The sequence below is a fragment of the Empidonax traillii genome, unplaced genomic scaffold, assembly GCF_003031625.1.
Source record: "Empidonax traillii isolate 1590-97213 ecotype Southwest subspecies unplaced genomic scaffold, ASM303162v1 scaffold93:size1158651, whole genome shotgun sequence".
NCBI classification, from domain to species: Eukaryota; Metazoa; Chordata; class Aves; order Passeriformes; family Tyrannidae; genus Empidonax; species Empidonax traillii.
The window spans coordinates 767,660-791,059 of record NW_020955286.1 but is presented as its reverse complement, the minus strand read 5'-3'; the positions used below and the strand labels follow the sequence as shown (position 1 = coordinate 791,059).

Genomic DNA, 23,400 nt, shown 5'->3' with positions numbered 1-23,400 from the left:
GGGGAGGGGGTGTATTTTCCTCCTTTTTTTTAAAAATTAAAATGATTATCTTAATAATTAATATTACCATAATTAATATTATTATATTTTACTTTATTTCAATTATTAAACTGTTCTTATCTCAACACAAGTTGTTGTTTATTTGTTCGTTTGTTTTATTTCTGATCCTCCTCCCCATCCCACTGGACGCCTGGAGGAGTGAGTGAGTGGCTGTGTGTTACTTAGCTGCTGATACGGGTTAAACTGCAACAATACACAAATATATTGATGACAGTTTACTCACACATCTATGGATTTTTAGAACCTGATATAATATTTCCAGTGCTGTTTCCATAGATAGCCTATTAGACAGCTGCAGCACCTGTACATACTGAAGCATTGTGAATTCAAATCCTCAGAAAAAAACTAACTGCAAATGCTTAGGTTATACACATTAACAGTACTTTTATACATTGCAAAGGAACACAGAGACTTTCAGATATCCCTCAAAACCTTATCACCACACGTGAAAGTACTTCATATGCATACAGAGCACTCATGCAAAGAAGCATATTGATAGATTTTAAGGAAAATTTTCTGCTCCATGAGTCTCAACTGGCATAAGCCAATCACCTGAGCTCAGGATCTATCCCTTAGCATAATGAATATCCAGTAGTCAGTACTAACCACTTCACTGTCTTTGTATTTCTACTAATTTTGTAGGTTAACTTTTTCATTATCTACACTGATTTAAAAATGTCCATATAACCTCAGTAGAAATCCTGCTTTAAAATCACAATTTGCATTAAAAATGTATAAATGTTGATGAAGATGACATTAAAATGATGAAATATAGTATTTTAAGACTGGTCTGGCACTTTATGTTTAGCACATTTCCATGAGCTATTTCAATTTTTACGTTAGACCTCTGCTTATAGATACTTGGCATAATAGATTAAAAAAAAAAAAAAAAAAAAGAGAGAGAAAATTAGCTCAAAATGCATTTTTTAAAAAATCTGAGGATGCTCTAAACCTTCAGCATTTTTTTCTAATACTGATTTTAAAAAGGAAAAAGCCAAAGGAATTTGCCAGCAATTGAATTCTTGCAAAAACGTGACCCCTAATAAGAATGGACAGAAGAGTGTTGGGCAATGCCATTAAATATATGTGTGCAAGATGCTTTCAGCACTTGAGCAAGTGCTAATCTATTCTAGAAGATTATCTTTAATGTAGTTGCTTTGACTCGGAGAAAAAGGGGCACTGTGTAGCTGTGCAGGTGTACAAATTACTTCATTATCTAGCCAGAGGTATTCCATCTTCCTATAAATCAACAGCATTTTCACTTGGAATTGTGAAACTACCAAATCTACCCAGAGTGACTGAATTCTCCAAGACTGCTTAGGTAATAGTCTAAAAAAATAGTCTAAAAAAGTGGCTTTGTCATGCTCGCTGTGCTGAAGTGCTGCAGTCACCTCTGATATGTCGTAAATCCTGTGAAGTGCTGTTGAGAAGATGCCATAAGAGAAATTTGAAAGCAAGCTGCAGAGCCCCTGGGACAAGGGTCAAAAACCTAGCAGGTAGAATTTCCTATACAGGAAGAAACAAGAAATAGAGCCCACTGTCAAGCTCAAGGGGCCAACACGTACATCAGCTCCCTGCAGGCATTGAAGTAGAGCTGGACTTGTTCTGCCTGACTCAGTCTTGCTTTCCTCTCCTGAAATTTTTTGTCCAGTTTTTCCCAGGACTCATCCACATCTGTGAGTCTCTCCATGATATTTTCCTTAACTTGAGGGTATGTGCGGCTGAGGTGCCAAGCCTCTCCTCGAATCCGTTCCAGCTCTTTCATGATGACTCCTAGATCTCTCTGGAACAGAGACAGAATGGATTGTAAGACCAAGTCACTACTTAGATCTATCAAAAGTAGATTCTAAAGATGGTGCATATCTTTTCTACCCACTGGCTGTACAGGGGCTGGAAATACAAATCTATCAAGACTTTTTCTCTCAGTTTTCTTTCAATGCCTTTTAATATTCATCATCAAACATAAAAGAAGCTTCTTTAGATGTAACACACTGAATATTTGGGTAAGTGTGGAGCGTAGTTTCCTGTAGCTCAGATGACACCTTTGGAATAGATTTTAGAAGAGAAGCTCACCCTTAGAAGCAAAAATTTTAATAATATAATATCACAACGTTAAACACAGGAGGAAAAGGCCTTCTTCTGTGAAGCACAGAGAATATTTAAGGGTGCAATAAATTTATCTTTTGTTGGCCTGAAAGCAAAGGCCTTGAAAGGATTTAAAACCAAGCATCCATTTCCTTTTTTTTTTTGCCATCTATGCTTTTCTGCCACTGCTTCATGACAAATCCCCTTACCTCTACTCCCTCAAGATGGCTGAGAAGTGTCTGTACACCTGGAAGATCATACCCATAATCTTCTATATCCACCACTGCCTCTTTCTCCTGCATCCAGCCCTTTACTTCATCCACATCATGATCATACTGGTGAACTTGACATGCTGCTCTTAGATTCTGCAATGAAGAAGCAATTAAAAGGTAATCATGTATAGCATGTCTACAACACAAAAAAAGGTAAGCCTAATATGTCATAACGCAGTACAAACCTAACAAGAATGGGACTGAAACACCTCATCTGAAAGCGCGGTGTTAAGCTAACCTAATTTCCCCAAGCTCCCTAGGACAATGGAAAGAAGCAGGTGTCTCCAAAGAGCAATTTGTCCCTACATAAGAAGAATGATCAAATTGGAGAATACAAATTGTCCTCTAAAGATAGGTCTTTACACCACAGAAAGTGTCCTAAAAAACTTGCTTGGATAAAGGCCTACACTGCAAACTGTGAAAGTAAGACGAATCGAGTAAAAATCATTTTTCTGAAATGAGAAGATTAAAAGATGTTCTAATACTATTTTATAGTATAACTATATATTACCAATTGTCATACATTTATTTCAGATAACAGACAATAGTGGGTTTGAGCCACTTTATAAGCAAAATGAGCATGCAACAGTAGTGGGAAAAAAAGAGCTGAGGACATCTGACATTTTACGTTCTCCTTAAAACAAACAAAAATATTGAGCTCTAGGTATCATCTCTGCTTTTCCAAACACATGACTGCAATTTCCTGAGAGAGGTGAGCTGATTTAACAGCTAACTGCTGCCAAAAGGTTTGGGCTTTGGCTCTGTGTCCTCTATCACATTGTCTCCCATATGTCGTCTTCGACTTCAAGTAGCCAACTTAACAAAAAAACCTGGAGACTTTCAGTCTTGTTTAACAAGCTCTTCAAAAAGTAGTTCAATAAAGAGACCCATAAGCGTCAGAGCTGGACTCCTGTTAGTGGTGGCTTTGCTTTTCAGGAAACCAGGGTTAGCAGTGAATTAAGAAAAACAATTACTCTAGGCTGATAAATATCTTTCAAGTATAAGCCTTGCCACAAACAGTAGGGTAAGCAGTGACTATAAAGGGAAATGGATCAAGAAAGAATTGAACAAAATGCACTCATTTATCTTATAAACCTCATGTTTCAACATGAGCAATGAATTGGTTTGGAAAAGAAAGAAGGATATGGGGGAGTGCAGGGAAATCAGTGCCTCCATTTTTTCATGTGTTTCCTACCTCTGTCCTCATCTGAATGGCATGGCATAGTTTGTCCCAGGTTTCATTGATTTGCTTTGTTCTTGCCTCGATAATGTCCATCTTGCTGTGGCCCTCCTTATTCAGTTTAGATGTTAATTCATTTAAGGAGACAACTTTAGAATGTCCCAGAGGTTTCACCTCATTTACAAAATCTTTAAACTTTTTCTCCAGCACCTGCAGAATAAATGGGGACACAAATTTAAATATAAGAATTTCTGCCTACCTCTATGAGAGAGACAGAAGGAATCACTTTCTCTGTTTTGTGTAACACAAAAGGTATGTATTGTAATCTACAGGTGGAAATCACTTGACAAATCCAGATGATCTGGAGTCAGAAAAAAGCATCTATTCTCTTGATCATTTAACATCCTATGTCACAGGGAAAAATCACCCACATCCTGACAAGCAGAAGCTGCCCAGATCAAAAGCTAGTAAACATAACTTGTCTACGTATGCAGCAGTTGTTGAGGAGTGGACACTATGAATTATACTTATCTGCACTGTGAGTCCCAAGGAGGAATTTATCCTTGAAATTGGCATCCTTGAAATGCTGCATTCCAGTGTTTTCTATGGATTTTGTTACAAGAGCATGGCCCCTGGCCAAATTTTTTAGGTCCTGTCAAATTTATAATCAGGGCAAGTGCACTGACCTCACCTTATCCCAAGAAAAGCTAAATTTCTGGTACACCTTCTTTTTCTGTTGGAGGATGCTACCTCAGAGAGCCCTGTATAACCAGACAGAAGCCTGCCAGCTCCTGCTGCAGAGGTAATTGGTTTGCTTAGTTCTTGCAGATGTAACATGCTTCACTGTCAGCAGCTACACAAAAATTGCAGCAAATATATTCCTGTTTTGCCACACAACACATGCAATACCTTTTTTTTTTTGATTTACCTCAACATCATCTAAGTCCTGCCCATAGTCATCAGACTCTGCTACAGACTGTTTACTGGAAAGCCATGCATCCACCAGCTGGAATTCTCTTTCAAACTGATAGAGTTGGAACTGTTCTTGAAGGCATTTTCTCCGAGTCTCAGACTTCTGTAGGAGAGACTGGTAGTCTGCTAGGATCCCCTGGAGCTTTGAAAGTATGACTGAGCTGCAGAGAACAAGAATCAGAAGGTTTGTCTTTGTTTTATTGTTCTTTTTGAACATCGTCTTTTCTGACGTTGGATTTGCAATACCTTTAAAATAGAGAATAAACCAGATAACATCATGGAGTGAGTTATACTGTGGCATCAAAGCCAGCTAATTCAAGAAATTAAAGTATATCATAGAAATGGCTGCTCTTTACACTCCCTCCTCCCCAGATATAAACACAAACTTGCAGTAAAAACAGTGAACTGTCAAGAATGTTAATTTCCTTTCCCGAGCAGAGAGAAAAAAAACAGTCGTGAAAACATTAAAACAATCATCAAGCTTTTAGGGAGCTCAGTGTTTCTGATGGTGATAAAGGAGGGTTGGATGTTCCCTGAAGTCTTATTTCTGAAGGAGCCATCAAACAGGGTTGAACTTTTCCATATTTGCCTTCTCTAGGTATTTCTGTTAGACCTGGAGAAGAAACTTTTCTCGCTTTCCTACCTCTCTGGACTGTCTTTGTTTATTAAGCTGGCACCTGTCTCCCGTACTTTCTCGATCCGGGACTTGAAACTATCCATGTCCAGTTTGGTAGCTTCAAGTTTACGAAGTAAAACTTGCGTGGATTCTTCATTCTTCCCATAATCTGAGGTATCCAGAATGAAACTCCTCTCTGCCAGCCATGCCTCCACCTCCAGTAGCTGTATAAAATACAGGGAAGGGCCTTAATACAGCTTGATTTAAGTCAAGATTAAGAAAACCAGAAAGCAGTGGTGCATGATCTATCAGTGAAATCAGAGTAGCTTAAGTGTCTTCATGTAATGCACTCTAGCAGACACTTCCAAAAAATATGTACCCAGAACCCAGCAATTGTGGTTGCATGATTACTTACTACAGTTAGTTGAAAGGTAATTGTTATTTCTCCACTGTACCCATATTTACCAGATAAGACAAATCAGGAGAGTATGAATTCTGTTCCTTTCTCAGCAATATAGCAATTCAACAATACAGCAAAGAAAGACCAAAATAAATCTCTCAGGAAACATATTTACCTCATTTAGGAACAGATGGGCCTCATATGACTGCATGAGCCTCCGTCTCCTCTCTTGAGCCTCTGCCTTCAAGTTTTCTACAGAAGTCTCAAGCTCCTTCAAATGCTCCATAATCTTGCGGGAGGCTGAGTGGCCTCCCCTTACCAGTTTCTGTCCTGTACTGAGCACTGCTTTGGTCAAAGCATCCCGACTGTTTATCTCATTCTCCAAATTCTGGAAAGAGTAAAGGTAAAGTGATAAAAGTAGTAAAAAATAAAAGTTTTGGAGATATTTTTCTTCCAGAAAACCTAGTCATGTAATTATGAATTTGCTTTCTATTCATGAAGATGGGTCAGAGGTACAAAGTCTAAGTGCACGCTTTTAGTGGAGTGGAGGAGCTTTTTGGGGTGAAGGCATGATTATAGAAACAAAATTTAGCCATGGACTTTGAACTTTGTTGTGTATTCATCTCAGAGTCTGGAGGGAAGAGGTTCTAAGCACAAACCTCTTATCTGCAGATTCCCCTGATATATACTCAGTTTCACTCCATTACATGGTGTTTCTTGAATGGTGTATCTAGGTAAGAACAACCAATTTCCCTGCTCATTAGTATTTATCACTTGCCAGTGCCTTTGTAGAAAATGCATAACAGACATTGCAAATGCTGTGGGAACATATACTATCAGGCAGACAACAGGACAAGGAGAGAAGAAAACTACCTAAACTAATTCTGAAAGACTTTCCTTGAAATTAATTTTTGAAGACTGGTAGATTTAAAAACTATACGCATACCTCTATATAGCCTCTCATATGATATTTGCCTGGGTAGACAAGGACCATGCTGTGATTTCTTTGCAAGCATATGTGCATTCCTTGGCTGACTATGCCTGAGCACCTTGAGCACAAACAAACACCACAATCTTACAATTGTTCTGCTTAATTTCATAGCTATGGAACAGCAGCTTCAGAATTAGACTGCAGTGCTATGTTAATGCAGAAAAGATATCCTCTATGAGGAGAGGAGCTGCTTTCTCAACTTAAGTGTCAAACTTGGCTTGGCTGGAAAAGAGCTCTGATTCTAATCTTGCCTTTAACTTCCCCCTATTAATTTCAAGATGGTCACTATGCTGTTGAAATCTGACACTGTATCTGTTCCAAGCCAAGCAGTTGTTTGTACACATACTATATTTGTGTGTAAATGTTGTTTTGCAAGACAGTGTGTTTGTTTTTTTCCTTTGGTTAATGCATTTCAAGCACAGTCTCTCTTGTGGAAAAAACCCAAGGACTGAGTTTTTTAAATCTGGCTCATTAGATTAAACAGTAGAGAGTAGAACTAATAATATATTCAACTCTTGACTGTTAAATTCTTAATGGTTATGTTCCCTCTGACATTTGCTAGCTTGTAAATCAACATTAAAACAAGGTGTAGAGGTTCTAGCTACTAACACATTGAGAATTAAAACTTATATTTTAGTCCTGTTCCCAGAAAAATAAGAAGTAAGATGGTAGGGAAATTGGCATTTTATTATGTACTGATACTCTGGTCTGTATCTCCCATTCTCACAGTTCATTAAAAAATTTTGAGACTTAGCCAATTAAAACAAAGATAATTGCAGTCTAAAGCAGTATCTCCTCTGTTCATTCAGTTATTTGAAATACTTTCTCAGATTAATTCAGCTCAAATATTCTTTTCTTCTGTGAATCTAATTACTTTCCTACTGCGTCAACCATCATTTTTAGGAGTATTTGGACACATCACAGTGTTTATACTTTTAATCATGATTAAACAAGCTTTTCATTAGTACTGTTTCATAACGATTGCATCAAATGCTTGGGATTTCCTTCTCTCACTGTATATATATCACTACACTCAAAAATTTTATGGTTTCTGTCTTTCACAGTCCTAAAGCAGGTTGCATAGATTTTCCCCAGAGGCATTTGCTGTGGCACTTAGATGGGTTGTCATTTGCTAACATTAAATACCAGCAGCTGCTGGAAACCTTTAGAAGCAATGATTTTTCTTCCACCTCGTGTTTGCAAAGAGACAGTGGTCCTTATTAAAAAATTGTCAGGCAGACAGTTGTTGTTTTATTGGTATTTGAGATGACAGTATTCCAGGCACTGCTTTCTCTGATGGCCTGTCTGAACCTTGTGAAATAATTCAATAGCTGTCTTGAAAGCTACCACTGGAATGAAGGTCAGCTAGGGTTTGTAATAATTCCCTGCTATCTCCCTCCCTTCAGAGTAGAAAAAGTTTGGGGGAAAAAATGATGAAGTTTGCTGCAGATAAATTGAGTTCAGTGTTCTCCATTCGATTCTAAAGACTGTGGATGGTTCTCATATGATATTACCTGGTGCTTTTCTTGTAGACTCTGAACAGTTGCCAAGGAGTGGCCATAATCCCTGGAGGAAGCCACAGGGAGCTTCTCGTGAACCCAAGCCAACTCCTCATCAACATCTCGGAAGAACTGGTACTGAAGTCTGCTTGCCTCCAGACTCCCACGTCTCTCCAGCAGAGGATCACGTAGTCTTTTGTATCTGTAGGTTGTAAAGATAATCCAATGAGGATCGCAGATTGATTCAGAATGGTGTAGAAAAGGAAAGAAAAAAGAATATTCAGAGAAGAAAAAGCCTGAAAAAAGTAGGAAAGATGGCAGGAGACAGCCCAGGTACTCACACACCTCTGCACCAGTTGATCCACTCTCTCTTCTAGTTCATCAGCAAGAAAGTGTTTCTCCTTCTGGAATTGCTGAGCTGTGACCACAAGCTCTTGCAGCCGGTCCCTATGGCCAGCAATATCTTCCTCCAATTCCTCTTGTTTCTTCAGATGACTATTCAAAACCACCAGATCATCACTACTGTATGGTGCTTTCAGCTCATTTTCCACACCTTCCAACCATTTCTCTGTGTCCTCTACACTTCGCTGAAAATTAAGACCCTGAGAACAAGCAAGAAGAAAAGATCATTTAAACCTTTAGGACAGATAATGTGATGTAAAAATCTTCGTCACTTTCAGTAAGAATTACACAAACATTGAGCAGCTTCCCAGTGCTCAAAAACTCTTCCCAGATATGATGGCTGTCGAAATGAAGAAGAGAATTCAATCATGGTGAAGACAAGAACAGATGCAAAACACATTCAGATCTATCTTACTTGTTATGCAAAAATGCAGATCATGGACACAGTACCTTAAAAGGAAGCCATTTAAAGGGAGAGCTCTGTTTTCTAAACACAGATTGTCTGAGGGCCCATGCAGAATTCCCAGTTGTGAGAATTCATGTCCCTGGAGCTAGAAGAATGAAGAGCAGCAGTGGGCTTCTTTCTCAATGTACTGGAGAAAAGATGCCCTTGTGACAGACGCAGAGAGCTGACACATATTAGTAAACATATTTTTCCTCAGTGTCCCTCTTTGGAATCTCGATCTAAATCAGCAGCAGAGAGTAGAAGGGAGCCTAGCCTACAAATCCTTTTCCCTCCATAGGGATCTCCAATTCTCCTGCCAGTCCCATTCAGTCAGTCCACATTTCATAGTTTCTTTGCTCTAATGGTCTTGAGAAATCAAATTTGATTATATCAAGTGACACACTGGTAGATGAGACATAGCAAGGTAGCTGTGCTATCTCAGGAAGTGACACCAAGATCTAACCAGTGGCATGTTGTATTACCTTGTAAGCATCCTGCAGTTTGGTCCATTTCTCCTGGCAACTTGCTAGCAGTTCTTCCCATAGCTCATCCATTTCCTGTAGTCTGGACTGAATGGCTTCTGAGGCATGGTGCCTTTCATGGAGCATCTTCTCCCCTTCCTATAGGGCAGAGGATAGGCAAAGTTTTCTACCTTTGTTGAATGCAGCAGAATATATCACTTTTTTCCTCCATAAACAAAGTCTGCTGTCACAGCTATGTAAAGGGCCAACTACAATTGTCACTTCCTGACCTAATACATAGAGGCTACAGAGACAGAGAAAAAATTATAAAGGCAAAAGAGTTACTGAAACCAGGGCAGAGAATACGCAGCAAGATAAGCAAGAGGTACAGCTAAAGAAAGTTGCTGTACCACGTCAGTAGATGTTCTAAAGAGCAACCACTAAGGCTATTCCCAATGAAAAAGGCATATATTGCAAATATATGGCTAGTAAGCACTATGCTGAAAATAAAGTTAATAAACATGTAACAGTCTGTCCTTCCAAACTTAGCATCTGATCAGAGCTTCTGCCAAGTATCTGACAAAGCTTGTCAGGCTTCCTTCATACCTCGCCTACTAGGATGTATCTGCAAAGGAAGCACTTGAAAATTAAGACTCTTCTTTACCCTTTTTGTTGGATACCTGTCATATGACTTGTTAAAGTTGTGCATCCAATCAGCTAGGTTCTCTGCTGGAGAGAAACAAGTATACATCTAAAGTGGCATCCACCCCAGAGAGATGTCCCTAAAGTCAGTGGAATGAATCTTTTATTGAAGGCACTTGTCTGTTTCCTTTGCGTCCACGGTGAATAGAGATAGCAAGCTAACACTGGATAATAAGAGAGAGTGGGAAGAAACTGATGGACAAGTAAAATTCTTGATGGACTAAAAGAATAAGTTTCCCAGACCCCTCAGAGAGAATATGAATAATGTCAGTGAGGGGACAGTGATTCCCTCTCCCTTGTTTGAGATCACTGTAACTCAGACTGTCTGCAGAGTCCTTCATCCCGGTTGCCCACCCCTGCCATCAACCCCGCTTCTCTCACAGATTTGATGGAGTCCAGATGATTCCTGTTGGCCATGATCTCTGCTTGGAAAGTCTGGTGCTTCTGCAGTTTGGTCTGCAGATTGCTCGGATCCTTCCAGCTATCATCCTGGGCAATGCTATTCTTCTCATTAATCCAGGCAGCCACCTTTGGTGAGGAAAGAACAGAAGTAACCAAAACCATCAGTACTTCTTCAGGTCCAGCCTGTCAGGCTCTCCTCTTCTATGTATAAAACACAGAACCAGTGAGTGGGGACCCAAGAGAGTTGTCCTTCTGAGGTTCTTCTTCCCTAAGCTCCTCCTTTCCTTCATAAAGTCACCCTCTATGTCTGCTTACCAGGACTGTTACCCGGAAAGGGGGCTGTCTCCATTATATAATAGGCTGCACACAGTGCAAAAACGCATGGACACCTGTGTGCATGAGGGAGAATAGACAATGATCTCCCTATTTCTAACCCATTGTCAGTACCTCAAAAGAAAATAACTAATCTCTTCTCATGGGTTTTTAAATGGTAGCACATTCCCTTTTTTAATGCTTTCATTTCTTCTGCATTTTGCTGGCATCTAATGTACAGTAGACCTTTCATCTGATTACTAGAGGGAAGGTGAAAAACTTTATTCTTATTCCCAATATTATCTCATTCCAGACTCAGTTCCTTGATTTTTCTCACAGTAAATCTGTCCAGGGATTCAGACCTATGCGGTATAGCATGTTTTTAGAAACTAGAATACCATGAATCCTGTGTAATTGTACCTCAAAGGAATTCCTCAGGAACTTCTGCAGAAGCCTTGATTCCTCTAGCAAATGTCTGCGAGCAGCAGCATTCTCCAGTAGTCTCGCTTTTCTGAGATGAAGACAGATGGGTGAGGTCAAAGTCACAGAGTGAATTAGGCAAGAGTTTTCAAATTTCACTTCTAGAACACACATGATCTAACCCTTCGTTCTTAAGAAGGGAAATGTCCATAATATACAGACTCCCTTGATCTGGACTGTCAGAGAAGATGATCAGCACACTATAGGAAGGATTGCTAGAAGATAGATATGTTTAAACTACACATAAATTCTGTACATATGATATTTGCCTTTAGGAAGAACGATTACTGCCTTTCAGAGTTCAAGAGAACATAAACTCAGCATGTTTCCTAAGTGGAAATCCTGTAAGCATCATGGTATTTGCCATGCATAAACCAAAGCTACACCATCCTTTAATCTTTTTACCAGTTTTGGATCTGCAGCACTTTATCTATGGTAATGCATGCTTGAGATAATAATAAGTCATATCAAATTAGGTCATATTAATAAATTTGTATGTTCCATTTAATCATAAGAGATCTCCAGTCTCTTTTCCTGCCACTAACATTATCATTATGCCTATGATATATCAGCCTCCCAATCTCCTATGCAGGCTTTACCCTATCTAAGATACTTAAGGAAATGTGCCTGAACTTCAAAGGGTCACTATGATAAGGTGACCATAGAGGTACATCAGCCCTCTTTTCTGAATCCTGCTCACCCTCCACTTAATTTTGCATTTTGGACACCTCTTAATGAAATAATTATTAGGCTCAGGCCAATATGGCAAGACTACAGTGCAAAGCACAAAGGTGAGCAAATGCAAATCAGTTTATAATTCTCTTAAATAATTTAAAGATATTAATTAGCATGGAGAGGGTCTCATCACTGAAAGGATGACATGGGAAAGGTTTGACTTCACCTTCTCAGAATGGCTTGGCATCTGTTGGTGATATTGTCTGAGTCATAATGCTTGTTCTGTGTTAGTTGCTGAGAAAATAAAGCCATTTCATCAATTTTCTCCATCTGAACTTCCAGGGCTTTTTCAAACTGTGTGTGTTTCTGCTGTAGACTCTCCACACTAGACAATGAGTCCTGGATAGAAGACAACAAAAGGTAGTTGCTTTCAGTCAAATTTTTTTCATCCATAACACTGATTATCCAGAATCTAAATGGCATTTATCCCACATTTGCAAGTTAGTTGTCAAGAAAATTTATTGTTCTTTGAAATGTATTGGCGTTGAATATGACCCTTGGGGCCTAAATAATGTTCTATGCAAGGTCTGAGGCCATTATTTGAGGGTCAAAACTGAACTAGCTGCTGGATGCTTAGCTTCTTGTGCATATTGTTGTGCTGCATAGAACACATAACTTCTCAAGAACTAAAACATCAGAGCCTAATTGTAAATCAATCTTAATACAGATGCTATGCTGAAAGTAAATATGGGATGCCAAACAGAAATCACAGTTAAGTGAACAAATATGTCACAGAAAGAGGTTAAAATTAGAGCCTCAGTTTCAACTCATGGAATTTAGAAGAGCTCAGATCCAGATTTGAATTTGAGAACTGAAGTCTCACATTACAGTTTATCTGGAGAGAAACACAGAATTTGACTTCTTGTAATGTTTGTGAATCCCAACCTTAATGACTCAGAGTTCTCTTTGCAGCACCCCTCTGCACTTCTAATTATAGATTCAGTGGTGTCAAAATGTTGCCACCATGATAAACTGCTTCCCCACTAACTCTAAAGGAAGCAATAAAGCTCACATCAAATGGTTCAGAAAAAAATTTAAACTTCTGTGCGCTTACACGAGTCATTAGATGCAAAGTTACTCACAGACTATTTTCTGCACATTGCTGAGCTAAATATGATTGGGTGACTCCTTGTAAGTCTCATACTGTAATGAAAAGACTGTAAATACATACCCCTATGCTGAGAATTACAGAGGCAGATACCAGCCACTGGCATTTTATGGTTTTCATACCATTTGTCCCCATTATGTCTACACTGAACTACGTAACTCCTGCAGAGACAGCTAATTAGGTAGCACTACCTACACAAGGTGCAGGGTAAGCTAAGTATCAGAACGTATGTCTAGCATCCTGCACAGCTTTTGCAACCCATGCATCACTTATTGTAGTGTTGCTGATACCTGTGGTAGGCAATGTAAAACTAAACTGGGCATGTCCTCAGTGACAGTCGTGATGACTTGCACGTGTATTTGGGTCAGATATGACGAGGCTGGGCTGAATGGAGCATTGAGCAACCTAGTCTAGTGGGAGGTGTCCCCACCCATGGGAGGGTGGTTTGAACTGGATGATCTTTCAGGTTGCTTCCAACCCAAACCATTCTATGATTCTATGCAGTCTCACTTTCCTGCTGTAATCAGAGTAACTGGATTATTTCATTACTCTTAGGGCTGAGAATCCCATCCTGTGTAAACTATCAAGGAAAGAAATATGATCCTAAAACACCAACAAGACAGAACAGTAAGGAGAAAGACCACAGGAAGGTTCAGAGCACATCATCATACTTCACAGTCCCCTTTCCTTCAGACTGATTGCAGCGAAAATTGTAATTTCTCAGAGCACATACCCCTAAGTCCTCATTAGCTAGGAAAGCTTCTTTGCTGCTGAGCCAACTCTCAATCTGTTCCACGTAGCCATAGAATTTCTGTACAGGGAAAAAAAAAATCAGTCATATACATGAAAAAATGCTGTAAAACAGAGGCTAACCTGATTTTGGCAGAGTACACTGAAAGTCCCCAAACTTTCAAGGGTATTTCAAAAATTAACAGCATAGCATTGGAGGGCAATAAGCCTTCTAGTGGCAATAAGCCTTCTAAGATTCTAGAAAAAATACATGTGACAATCATTATTGTGACTTTCTCCTTAATAACAGGACTATTTCTTTTTGTCCAAGACATAGGATACAATGTAAGTATTTCTAGATTGTTAATGCTGTAGAGAATGCTGTGTAAGTAACTGGCCAATGAAACGTGAGTAATATGGCTGGAAACAAGTAGTATGTAATACATAAAGAAGCATTAAAGCAGCCCATGCCATATGATTTAAGTTCTCATATATATGAAGATTTTTGATGGGACTAAAAGCCCAACTCTTATTTAAGTATTTGACATTCCCTATTGTTAAAATCTGTTTGAGCAGAAATTTTTTAAGTAAGATGACTGTTACATGGAACTATTTCTAGGAAACTACAGCCAAAACAAAACAGTTCTTTTCTTAGGAGGGGAAAAAAAAAACAGTCAGGGAAAAATTAATTATTCTGTTAATGCTAAATTTGTCTTAAGATGTTTGTTTGTTGTTTTTTTTTTTTTTTTTTTTTCAAATACCTGTCTGGCTCCATGTTTTTTGGGAATGTTATAGAACTTGGTAGAGTCATGGTGTTGCATTTTAAGTATGTGTCTTTTTCCAGGTGTATGAGAGTTTAACCACACTTTGCTAAGTTTTAAAGGCTTTGAAAAATATATGAGCACATATTTCACAGAAATTTCTGTGATTTGTAACTTGAAGCCCTGGAAGCAATGAATGTGCTTGGCCCTCAGCATGCCTTCTGGAAATATACATTAAACACTGGGTATTATTAGCATATCTTTCATTATACTATCTCACAAATTTGCTGTTTTTATCAAGGAAAACTGTCAGTGACATGTGCATTCTCTCTTGAATGTCTTTTTACTCACCTGTAAGTCTTGTGCCTGAAACAATTTTATATATTTCTCTTTCCATGCTTGGATCAACTCAGACCAGGCTTGCTGTAGTCTGGAGAGGGACTGGTGAATCTCGGGGGTTGCATAGTGACCAGAACTGGCAAGTTCTTTACCACAGTCACTGAGAGAGTTGAATCTTTCCAGTCGTGCTTCAATCTCCTCCTAAAATATATTACTAAGGTTGATGTCAAGGGTTTATGAGAAGCCAGTTATTCAGAATACAAGTCTTAAGGGGAAGAATATGGGCTGTAACTTTCCAGCACTAATATTTGTATGGAAAATCATTCATCTTTCTTTGAGCTATGTTACTGGAAGAGTACAGTATTGTTAAGAGAAAATAAGTGTAGAAAATAAATGACTTTATTGCTTTAGGAACAACTGTTCTCCTACAAATGAAAATTAGGATTAAATTAGAAACAGATTAGAAAATGCTGAGATATAAATGAGTACCATTTTGAACATCCATAATACCATATCCCCTACCTCCAGTATTCCTACATAAAGGTAGTTCTTATGAGAAACTTGCCTTTCTCTCCTGATGTTCCTCAATCATACTTTCGGCTTCATTTGCGCTTTTAGGAAGCCCCCCTGCTTCCATTAAACCTCTGATGTTCTGGGTCCAGTCTAGTATCTCCTTCATCTCCAAGTTGAACTTCTGTAACTGATAGGAGGCTGCCAGCTTCTCCTTCCTGCCACACAATGTGCAATTCAGCATTATCTAACACAGAATTGTCCAGTTTCTTCTCTCTCCCCATTTGCAGAGGGAAGTATCTTAGGAGAAGCCAAATGAAATGAATTCAAGCTTTCCCTTACAGTTCCTAACAGTCTTCATGTTAACTAAAATCATAGGAGATGCACACTTCCTTGGAGACAATATGCTTACTATTTTTTTCTACATCAGTTCATTAGCACAAGAAAGGTAAAAAAGCCTTCATAGCTGTTGCTTCCAGCAGTGATTACAGATCAGGCCTAAGCCTTTCCTGTTTTGGAAAGATTGAAGGAAAAATATCTTCTAGAACTATCAAAAAATAAGTCTTTCACAAAGGCTTTGTGATAGATTTAATTTGATAGTCGGAAGGCATTTAAGTTACATTATTTAATGGGATAAACCACAAACACATTGTATTAGTTTTCCCAAAGTCATATCAGTGGAACTTTGTGTGTACCAACTCACACTTTTTCCAATGCAGGTGTCTAAGATGCCTGTGTAAACTTTGGAAAGAATCCTTAAAAAGCTTTAAAAAGCCCATGGCAAGCAGAGTTTAGACCCCAGAGAGAAGCTTTGCCCCTGCTGAGAGATATATTAAAACCACTCTCTAAGTCTTTACCTTTGTTTGGCCTGTCCCTGGAGTCGTAGCCAGTTGTTTTTCATCTCCTGTTGCTTCATAGTCAGTTTGTCATTTATGGATGGATTCCTTGTGGAAAGGCGGAAAGATTCCAATTCCAGTGTCTGGGAAGAGATTTATAGTGGGGTGAATTTATGCCAAATGCTTATATTCATTCCTGAGTTTGACTTTTAGGAAAAAAAGTTCATTTTAAGATCTCAGTTTTCAAAGGTAGGTACTTAAAATACAATAACAAAATATACAAAGGGGCATGTTATATGCAATAAACCAATACATATGCATTTGCAAACAAACATCCATGTGAAGGAAGATATGTGTGCACTGCTTCACATGTACAAATGGTAAATTTACAATTAAAAAAATGATTTCCAGAATATGGACAAACAATCTAACTAAACCTAACAAAATCAATCTCAATCTAAAAAAAGCCATGAAAATATGGAACACACAGAAACAACCAGTTTTGAGTCTTCTGCAGAAAGGCAAATATTATTTGTATGTATCTCAGCTAACAGCACCAGCAAACCATGATTTTTAGTGTAGGTTTCTAGTAGATGTTGTTTTCCTTAACACAGGCTGATAAACAGTAGAGAACACTCATCAACCCACGTTTAAAGTTGGTAACTTCCTCAGAAAATTCCATCAAAATTGCGAAAATTAATAATTTTAATTATGGAGAAAGGAGAATATGCCAGGTTGGTTTTAATCATAAAAAAGTATAGTTATTATACTTTGCACATGGTATTTATGGTACCATATCAAAAAAACCAAACCCAAACCCAAATGTAAGAATTGATACACATACAGGTAAACCCAGATATCAAACCACAGCTAAGGTATTAAGGAAAAGTTTACTCTGAAGTCATAAACCCTAAATATGCTGCTAAAATCTCACTAGTGAGAACAAAAGGTTTGGAGAAAGTTTGCAAAAATATTTTCTATATAAAAGGGCTTAACACTCTGACCATCAGTGAAAAAATGTGAGAGATTGTCACAGGATTTCTGCTACTGTGGTTCAACAGAAAATACTTTTTTTTAATTAAAAATATACAACTACATAGGAGCTCAGACCCATATCTAATGCTCAAGATTAGTCCCAAGTGATGCAAACTGGCCATTTTACAAAAGCTAGAGTGGATTGGGCAGGCAGTTATAACCTAAGATTTCTGTGTTCGATGTCTATGTCAGGACATTAGCTGCACTGTGGGTTTTATATTTAAGTTCTAAATAAAACTAGAGTTGTGATTTTGGTTCAATTCAGTAAATAAACTGGGGGAAAGATAGATTCCATACTTTCCGAAATGTATAGGATAGTCTGGTCTGGCTTGTAGGTGAGAGTCAGAAAGACAAGAGGTTCAAAAGGGACTCTTCTTCTTAGATTTAGTGCATCAGAAAGAATGATATTGATATGATAAAGCAGGATTAAGCAGAATGGTATTTTACTGAGAAGAAATTTATGCTGCTCTTGCACTTCAGAAAATTCATACTACTCAGTCCAAATGATTTTCGCACCATATTTCCAAGAAGCAAAAATGAAATTTTTTTACAGTGTTTCCTCACTTCTTACCTCCATTTTGGACTTTATAACACTGATTTCTCTCTCCATTTCTTCATGTCTTCGAATCAGGTTTTCCACACTTTCCACATCTTTTCCATAGTCCAGTGCTTGTATCAGTACACTCTGGAAGGAGCAGTAGGTTGTGCAAATAGTGAAGATTACACAAAGCAAAAAGTCTTTTCCTTCACTTCTTTACATTGCCATCTAAATGTTCTTATTGTCTTTTTAAATGTCAATAGAGTGCATTGTCTGCTTTCTGGTACAGAGGTGAAACAAGAATCCACATCTCTTTGAACACTCATAATTCTGCTTAAGATGCTCTTGGCCATTCACATGTAAAACAAAGACAGGCATGCTTCCCTGCATTTCTCAATCTTTGTTTTTCCTTTTTTTTCTTTCAAATACCTAACCAGAAAAATATTTTCCAATAAATTGTGGTACAGAAATTTTCAGATATGTATTATGAAAATATGAAAACTAAAATTGACTCTCAAGCTCCTAGCAGAAATTAAATCCCATAAAATGAAGAAATAAATTTGTAAAAGTTGCTATAAAAATTCTGAGCCAGCAGCCATGTGGTACCTTAAGTAGTACCACTTGCCTACTGATACATAATTAAATAAATATATAATATTATAATATCTATAATAATACTATTATAATGTATGTATAATCCAGGAGAGGCATTTTTACTTCCATTTTCTGAATGAATGAGATTTTATGCAACTTCTCAAAGTTGCACATTTAATTGGTCTGTACTGTGCAGCAGAGAGATATGCAAGATAGTGTTGAATGAACTGGCTTTGAATTTGGAACACTAGAAGTTGTTATATTCAAGCTAAGTAGGTAATTCAGAAACAGTTCTATGGTAACTCAGTTAACTGGCTTTTGGTATTCAGAGCCAACTTGGCTCAGCACTGTCTGAAGGAGATGCACACCTGGGCCAGTAATACAGCAAAAAATAGACACCAGTCCCTTAGTTTCTAAGATATGTGCTCTACTTACTGTATCTTGCTGTGTTTATTTCTTGTGGGAGGATTTACTAGACCACATGGAGATGTTTACAAATGTAAGGACTAACTACGACTTAGTTACTTGTCTAATTCTGCTTAGAGTTAGTGGAAAGGAGTCATTGCTGGAGGATAATTTATCTCATCTGGGAGGTAATGGAAAACACCCGAAAGAACACTGTCATCAGTCACAGTCAGCACGGCTTCATAACAGGAAAGTCCTGCTTGTCAAACCTGATTTCCTCTTACGACAAGGTAACCCATCTAGCTGATCAAGGGAAGCCAGCTGATGTAATCTTCTTGGATTTCAGTAAAGCTTTTGATACTGTCTCTCACAGGATCCTTCTGGACAAAATGCCCAGCACACAGTTGGATAAACACATCATGTGGTGGGTCAGCAGTTGGCTCACAGGATGAGCACAGAGGGTAACAGTGAGTGGGGTGACATCAGACTGGAGACCTGTTGCTAGTGGGGTTCCACAGGGCTCCATCTTAGGCCCTGTGCTCTTCAACATCTTCATAAATGACCTGGACACAGGACTGCAAGGGATACTAAGCAAGTTTGCAGACAACACAAAACTGGGAGGAGCTGTTGAGTCCCTCGAAGGCAGGGAGGCCCTGCAGAGAGACCTCGACAAATTAGAGGACTGGGCAATCACCAACCATGTGAAGTTCAAGGAGGAGAAGTGCCAGATTCTGCACCTGGGATGGGGCAACCCTGGATGTACAAACAGACTGGGGAATGAGATGCTGAAAAGCAGTGCTGTGGAAAGGGACCTGGGGGTCCTGGATGATGGGAACTTGAATATGAGTCAGCAGTGCCCTGGTAGCCAGGAGGGCCAACCATGTCCTGGGGGGCATCAGGCAAAGCATCATCAGCCAGTCAAGGGAGGAGATTGGTTGGAAGGGACCTCTGAACATCATCTAGTCTCGTCTCTGCCCAAAGTGGGGTCACCTTAGAACAGATTAGTCAGGGTCCAGTCTAGTTGAGATTTGAATGCTTCCAAGGACTGCCTCTTCAGGTAACCTGTTCCAGTGTTTGATCACTCTCATTGTGATTTTTTTCACTTTACACCTGTTTTGAACTTCTCACTTTGTTACTTGTACCCACTGTCTTTCACTATTAACCTCACTTTCACTATGGGAGAGTTCAACTCGATCTTCCCTGTAACATCTCATTAGATACAGAAATGAACCCCTTTTATTGCAGACTGTAATCTGTGATTTCTCATAATACATTTCAAATGTACCCATTTTAATGAATGCCTTAGAGTTGGTAATCTGCACTGTTTTATGATGTTTCAGCCTTCCTACACACTTTAAATACAGACAACTATCAAAGACCACTGCTGAATACTCAGTGGCTCTCTAGAAATCAGCATGACTAGGTTTATTGCTGTTGGCAAAATACAACATTTTTTTACTTCAATGAATCAAAATTTGAAAACTTACCTTCTCAGTAATTCTTTCTGTGATGTCATCTATTTCTCTGATTAAGGCATGAATCTCTAGGGCTCCCTCTAATTTCTTCCTGTATGCATTCAAGTTACCATGGAAACTGTTCCACCTTTTATTGAAAATATTATTTTAGAGATGTATTTCGTAGGCAAGGATTTCCACAACTGAGTTTCATGATGTTCATATTTAAGTAAAAAGACAGGATTTCCGAACTACCTTATACACTGATCCCCAATTCCCCATAACGGGGGGCACATCACAGAGATAAAGCAATAGTGTGAGAAGATTAGCTGGTTGTATTTATGCCATGTTTTCAGGATGTCATGGAGGCTAAAAGCTAAAAAGTACTGATCCAGTTTCCTTAAACTCTCAATAACTTCATAATCCAAATCTTCATGCTTTTGTTTCTTAGACAGTGGACTGTGAAGCAGCAAAAGAAACAGGCAATTCACCAGGATAACTATGTAAATAGATGGAAGTCTTTAGGTTCATGAATCTACTTTGTCAAGTGCTGTGAAACAGTGTATTTGCCTCCAAGGCTAGAAAAATTACTTTGGGCCTGCTGGATTAAAAATCCTTCTAGATAACTGCTCTGAGAGTATTGAAAGACAGCTCCAGTCTCTGATGTTTGGTAGTCATGATATTAAAGAAGGAAATGTATGTTTTGATTCCTCCATTTATCCCAGCCAAAGACAACTAATTTTCTCTTCTGATTTTTGCTTTACACAGAAGATTTAAGATTATACTCACTTCTCATTGAGATGCTTTCGGCGCTCATATATTGTCTTTGTCTCTTCCTTGTTCTGTCTTTCCAGTTTCATGGCCAGGGCATTGATAGTCCTGATGTGAGCATCATCCACTGTTGACTCCTGTAAGGTGAGAACAGGAACAAAGGTATGTATTTAAATTGCTTGTGATTGAGTTTTCTGTTGAGACGTGAAAAACAATGCCAGTAGCAAAAAGAAATAGTTTTACCTCACTACCAAACATTTCAGACACATGGGGTTTGCTCTACTACAGCTGTTGGTGTTACTAAGTCCCTGATGAGAAGATGGTAAAGGCAAGGAAGAAAATTAATGACCATAGATACAACAATGATCTAGGTCTAGATGGGGCCCCTCAGACAGTAATTTTTAAGCCAGACATTCCAGCAGGGTTTCATTTGTTGAAGAAACACAGGTGCAGGTGCTGGTTACATAGGTGGGCTGCTGTGGAACAGCTGCTGTATGGCAGGTTGATCCTTTGTCAAACAGGTAGTGACTCATGGCTCCTAGGCCTACTTGCTCTTTTATCTAGATAGGCTTCTGTCTAGAAGTGCCTTCTGTACAGTGGACAACAGTCTTAAAATCCATACAGCCTTAAGAATCCCAGACAACCTATGCCATTGTGTGTTTTCTTCTAAAGCAACATCACTGCATTTTAAAAGGTTTGCTAAGTCTTCAAGGCAATTTGCTTCCCATGCACATACCATGGAATGGATAATAGTTGTACATTGCACACATAATCTGGACTATAGTGGAATAATTGTTCTTTTGGAGTGTTACGGATAGACAACACTGAGCACTGCTCCAAGACTCAAAAACATTTTCTATTTTTCTGAGAGCAGTAAATCACAGACTTAGCAGGGAGACAATCACTGGTGTAATAGAAGCACAGTTACAAGATGCCAGCACACTGTTAATAGAAGTATTCACTCCATCGGGTATTTTGTTTGTGCTGCATCCATACCAATATGCTTGTTTCCATATGTGTTTTACTATTATACACAGCCATAAAGTAAACAGGAGAAACCAGCAGACAGCCAGATATTCTTCAGAAACCCTGCAGTCTTCTCCCCTAAGAAATAATAGCAGCACAATGAGTAGAAAATCTTGCAGCCATCAAAGCAGGATGATTACTCCCTACCCTGATCTCAGATTTGTCTATTGGGAAAAAACAGACTGGATGGATGCAAACACTGTGCCAGGAACACCCTGCTTCTGCTTGTATCACCCCATGAAGTATTGCATAACTAAGCATCAGCTATCAGAGCATAAATGTCTCAGCTTTTTTTCTGCAGGAGTCATGTTCAGAGTAGTACAGGCTCAGTGGATACAGGCTGATAATACCTAAGGCCAAGAGTTTCCTGAGGCACATAAGATCTACCTTAGTTTATGGAAAGACCTTATTATTCACTGTCTTAAGCAGACTGGGTCACCAGGCTGTTTCTGCCTTTTTCATCATCATTTTTCTGGCTGGTACAACCTGTATAAGAGCCTTTGCTTAAACCCTTAGAAAGCTAGTGAGTACTGGAGACACAATGAAAGTCTCTTCAATAATTCCCTGGTGCTGAAGTTGAGTAGTTTGGCTCTCTATCCAAATCCAGTACGAATGCGCTAATGTACTGTCATGAGATTCTGCTGGGCTCTGGAATTGGGAGCTCAGGGTTTTCTCCCAGGGGTCAGGCATATCTACACTGTTACTTTGCATTGATGAGCATTGTCTCCTTCTGCTATTAGGCAACAAAAATAGAAGATGGGAGCTGCGTAACAGGAATTGGCAACAAGGTAACTAGCAAAAAAGGAAAGGAAAAAACAAAGGAAAAAAGAATATCAGGAGAGAACATAAGAGTAAATCTCACAAAGTCCTAATATACCTCTTTCCAAACCTTTCTAGACTGGCAAATCAGCATAGTAATCTTTCCTGTGTGACACACAGACCTGTTAGTCCACAACTGTAGCAGTTCATACAGAGAGAACAAGAGGTTGTTGCAGATGCATCCCTCACAACTGCTATGGCAGGAGCTGAAGCACGTCACAAGGAGGCCCTTGTTGTGGCAGGGCCTGTTCCCCAGGTTTGGTGACCAAATTAGTACATTCACTGGGGACAAGAGAGGCAGCTGGCATGACTCAGCACCCCAAGAGGGTAAGAGATCTCAGCAGAGAAGGGTGAAGTGTGCAGCCAGCTTGTCACATGGCTGCTATCCAAAGCGTAAACCCTTGCTCTATTTTACTAAATGTCTGATTGTTAATGTTATGATTCATGACTAACCACATGTG

General features: G+C 38.9%; 1 protein-coding gene across 1 annotated transcript in view; it reads right to left on the bottom strand.

Moving 5' to 3' along the window:
* The window catches only part of SPTBN5 (spectrin beta, non-erythrocytic 5), a 90,315-nt gene that overhangs the window by 8,601 nt on the left and 58,314 nt on the right, over positions 1-23,400 (bottom strand). Inside the window, exons 39-57 of the mRNA XM_027881732.1 lie at positions 21,113-21,231; positions 20,357-20,471; positions 17,904-18,017; positions 16,319-16,440; positions 15,517-15,679; positions 14,964-15,152; positions 13,856-13,933; positions 12,181-12,353; positions 11,220-11,310; positions 10,467-10,613; positions 9,405-9,542; positions 8,421-8,677; positions 8,091-8,277; positions 5,761-5,973; positions 5,213-5,409; positions 4,526-4,730; positions 3,613-3,807; positions 2,355-2,510; positions 1,626-1,843 (exon numbers count right to left, since the gene is read on the bottom strand). Coding sequence (XP_027737533.1) covers positions 1,626-1,843; positions 2,355-2,510; positions 3,613-3,807; positions 4,526-4,730; positions 5,213-5,409; positions 5,761-5,973; positions 8,091-8,277; positions 8,421-8,677; positions 9,405-9,542; positions 10,467-10,613; positions 11,220-11,310; positions 12,181-12,353; positions 13,856-13,933; positions 14,964-15,152; positions 15,517-15,679; positions 16,319-16,440; positions 17,904-18,017; positions 20,357-20,471; positions 21,113-21,231 — 3,077 coding nt within the window. The remainder of the gene's footprint in view (positions 1-1,625; positions 1,844-2,354; positions 2,511-3,612; positions 3,808-4,525; positions 4,731-5,212; positions 5,410-5,760; positions 5,974-8,090; positions 8,278-8,420; positions 8,678-9,404; positions 9,543-10,466; positions 10,614-11,219; positions 11,311-12,180; positions 12,354-13,855; positions 13,934-14,963; positions 15,153-15,516; positions 15,680-16,318; positions 16,441-17,903; positions 18,018-20,356; positions 20,472-21,112; positions 21,232-23,400) is intronic.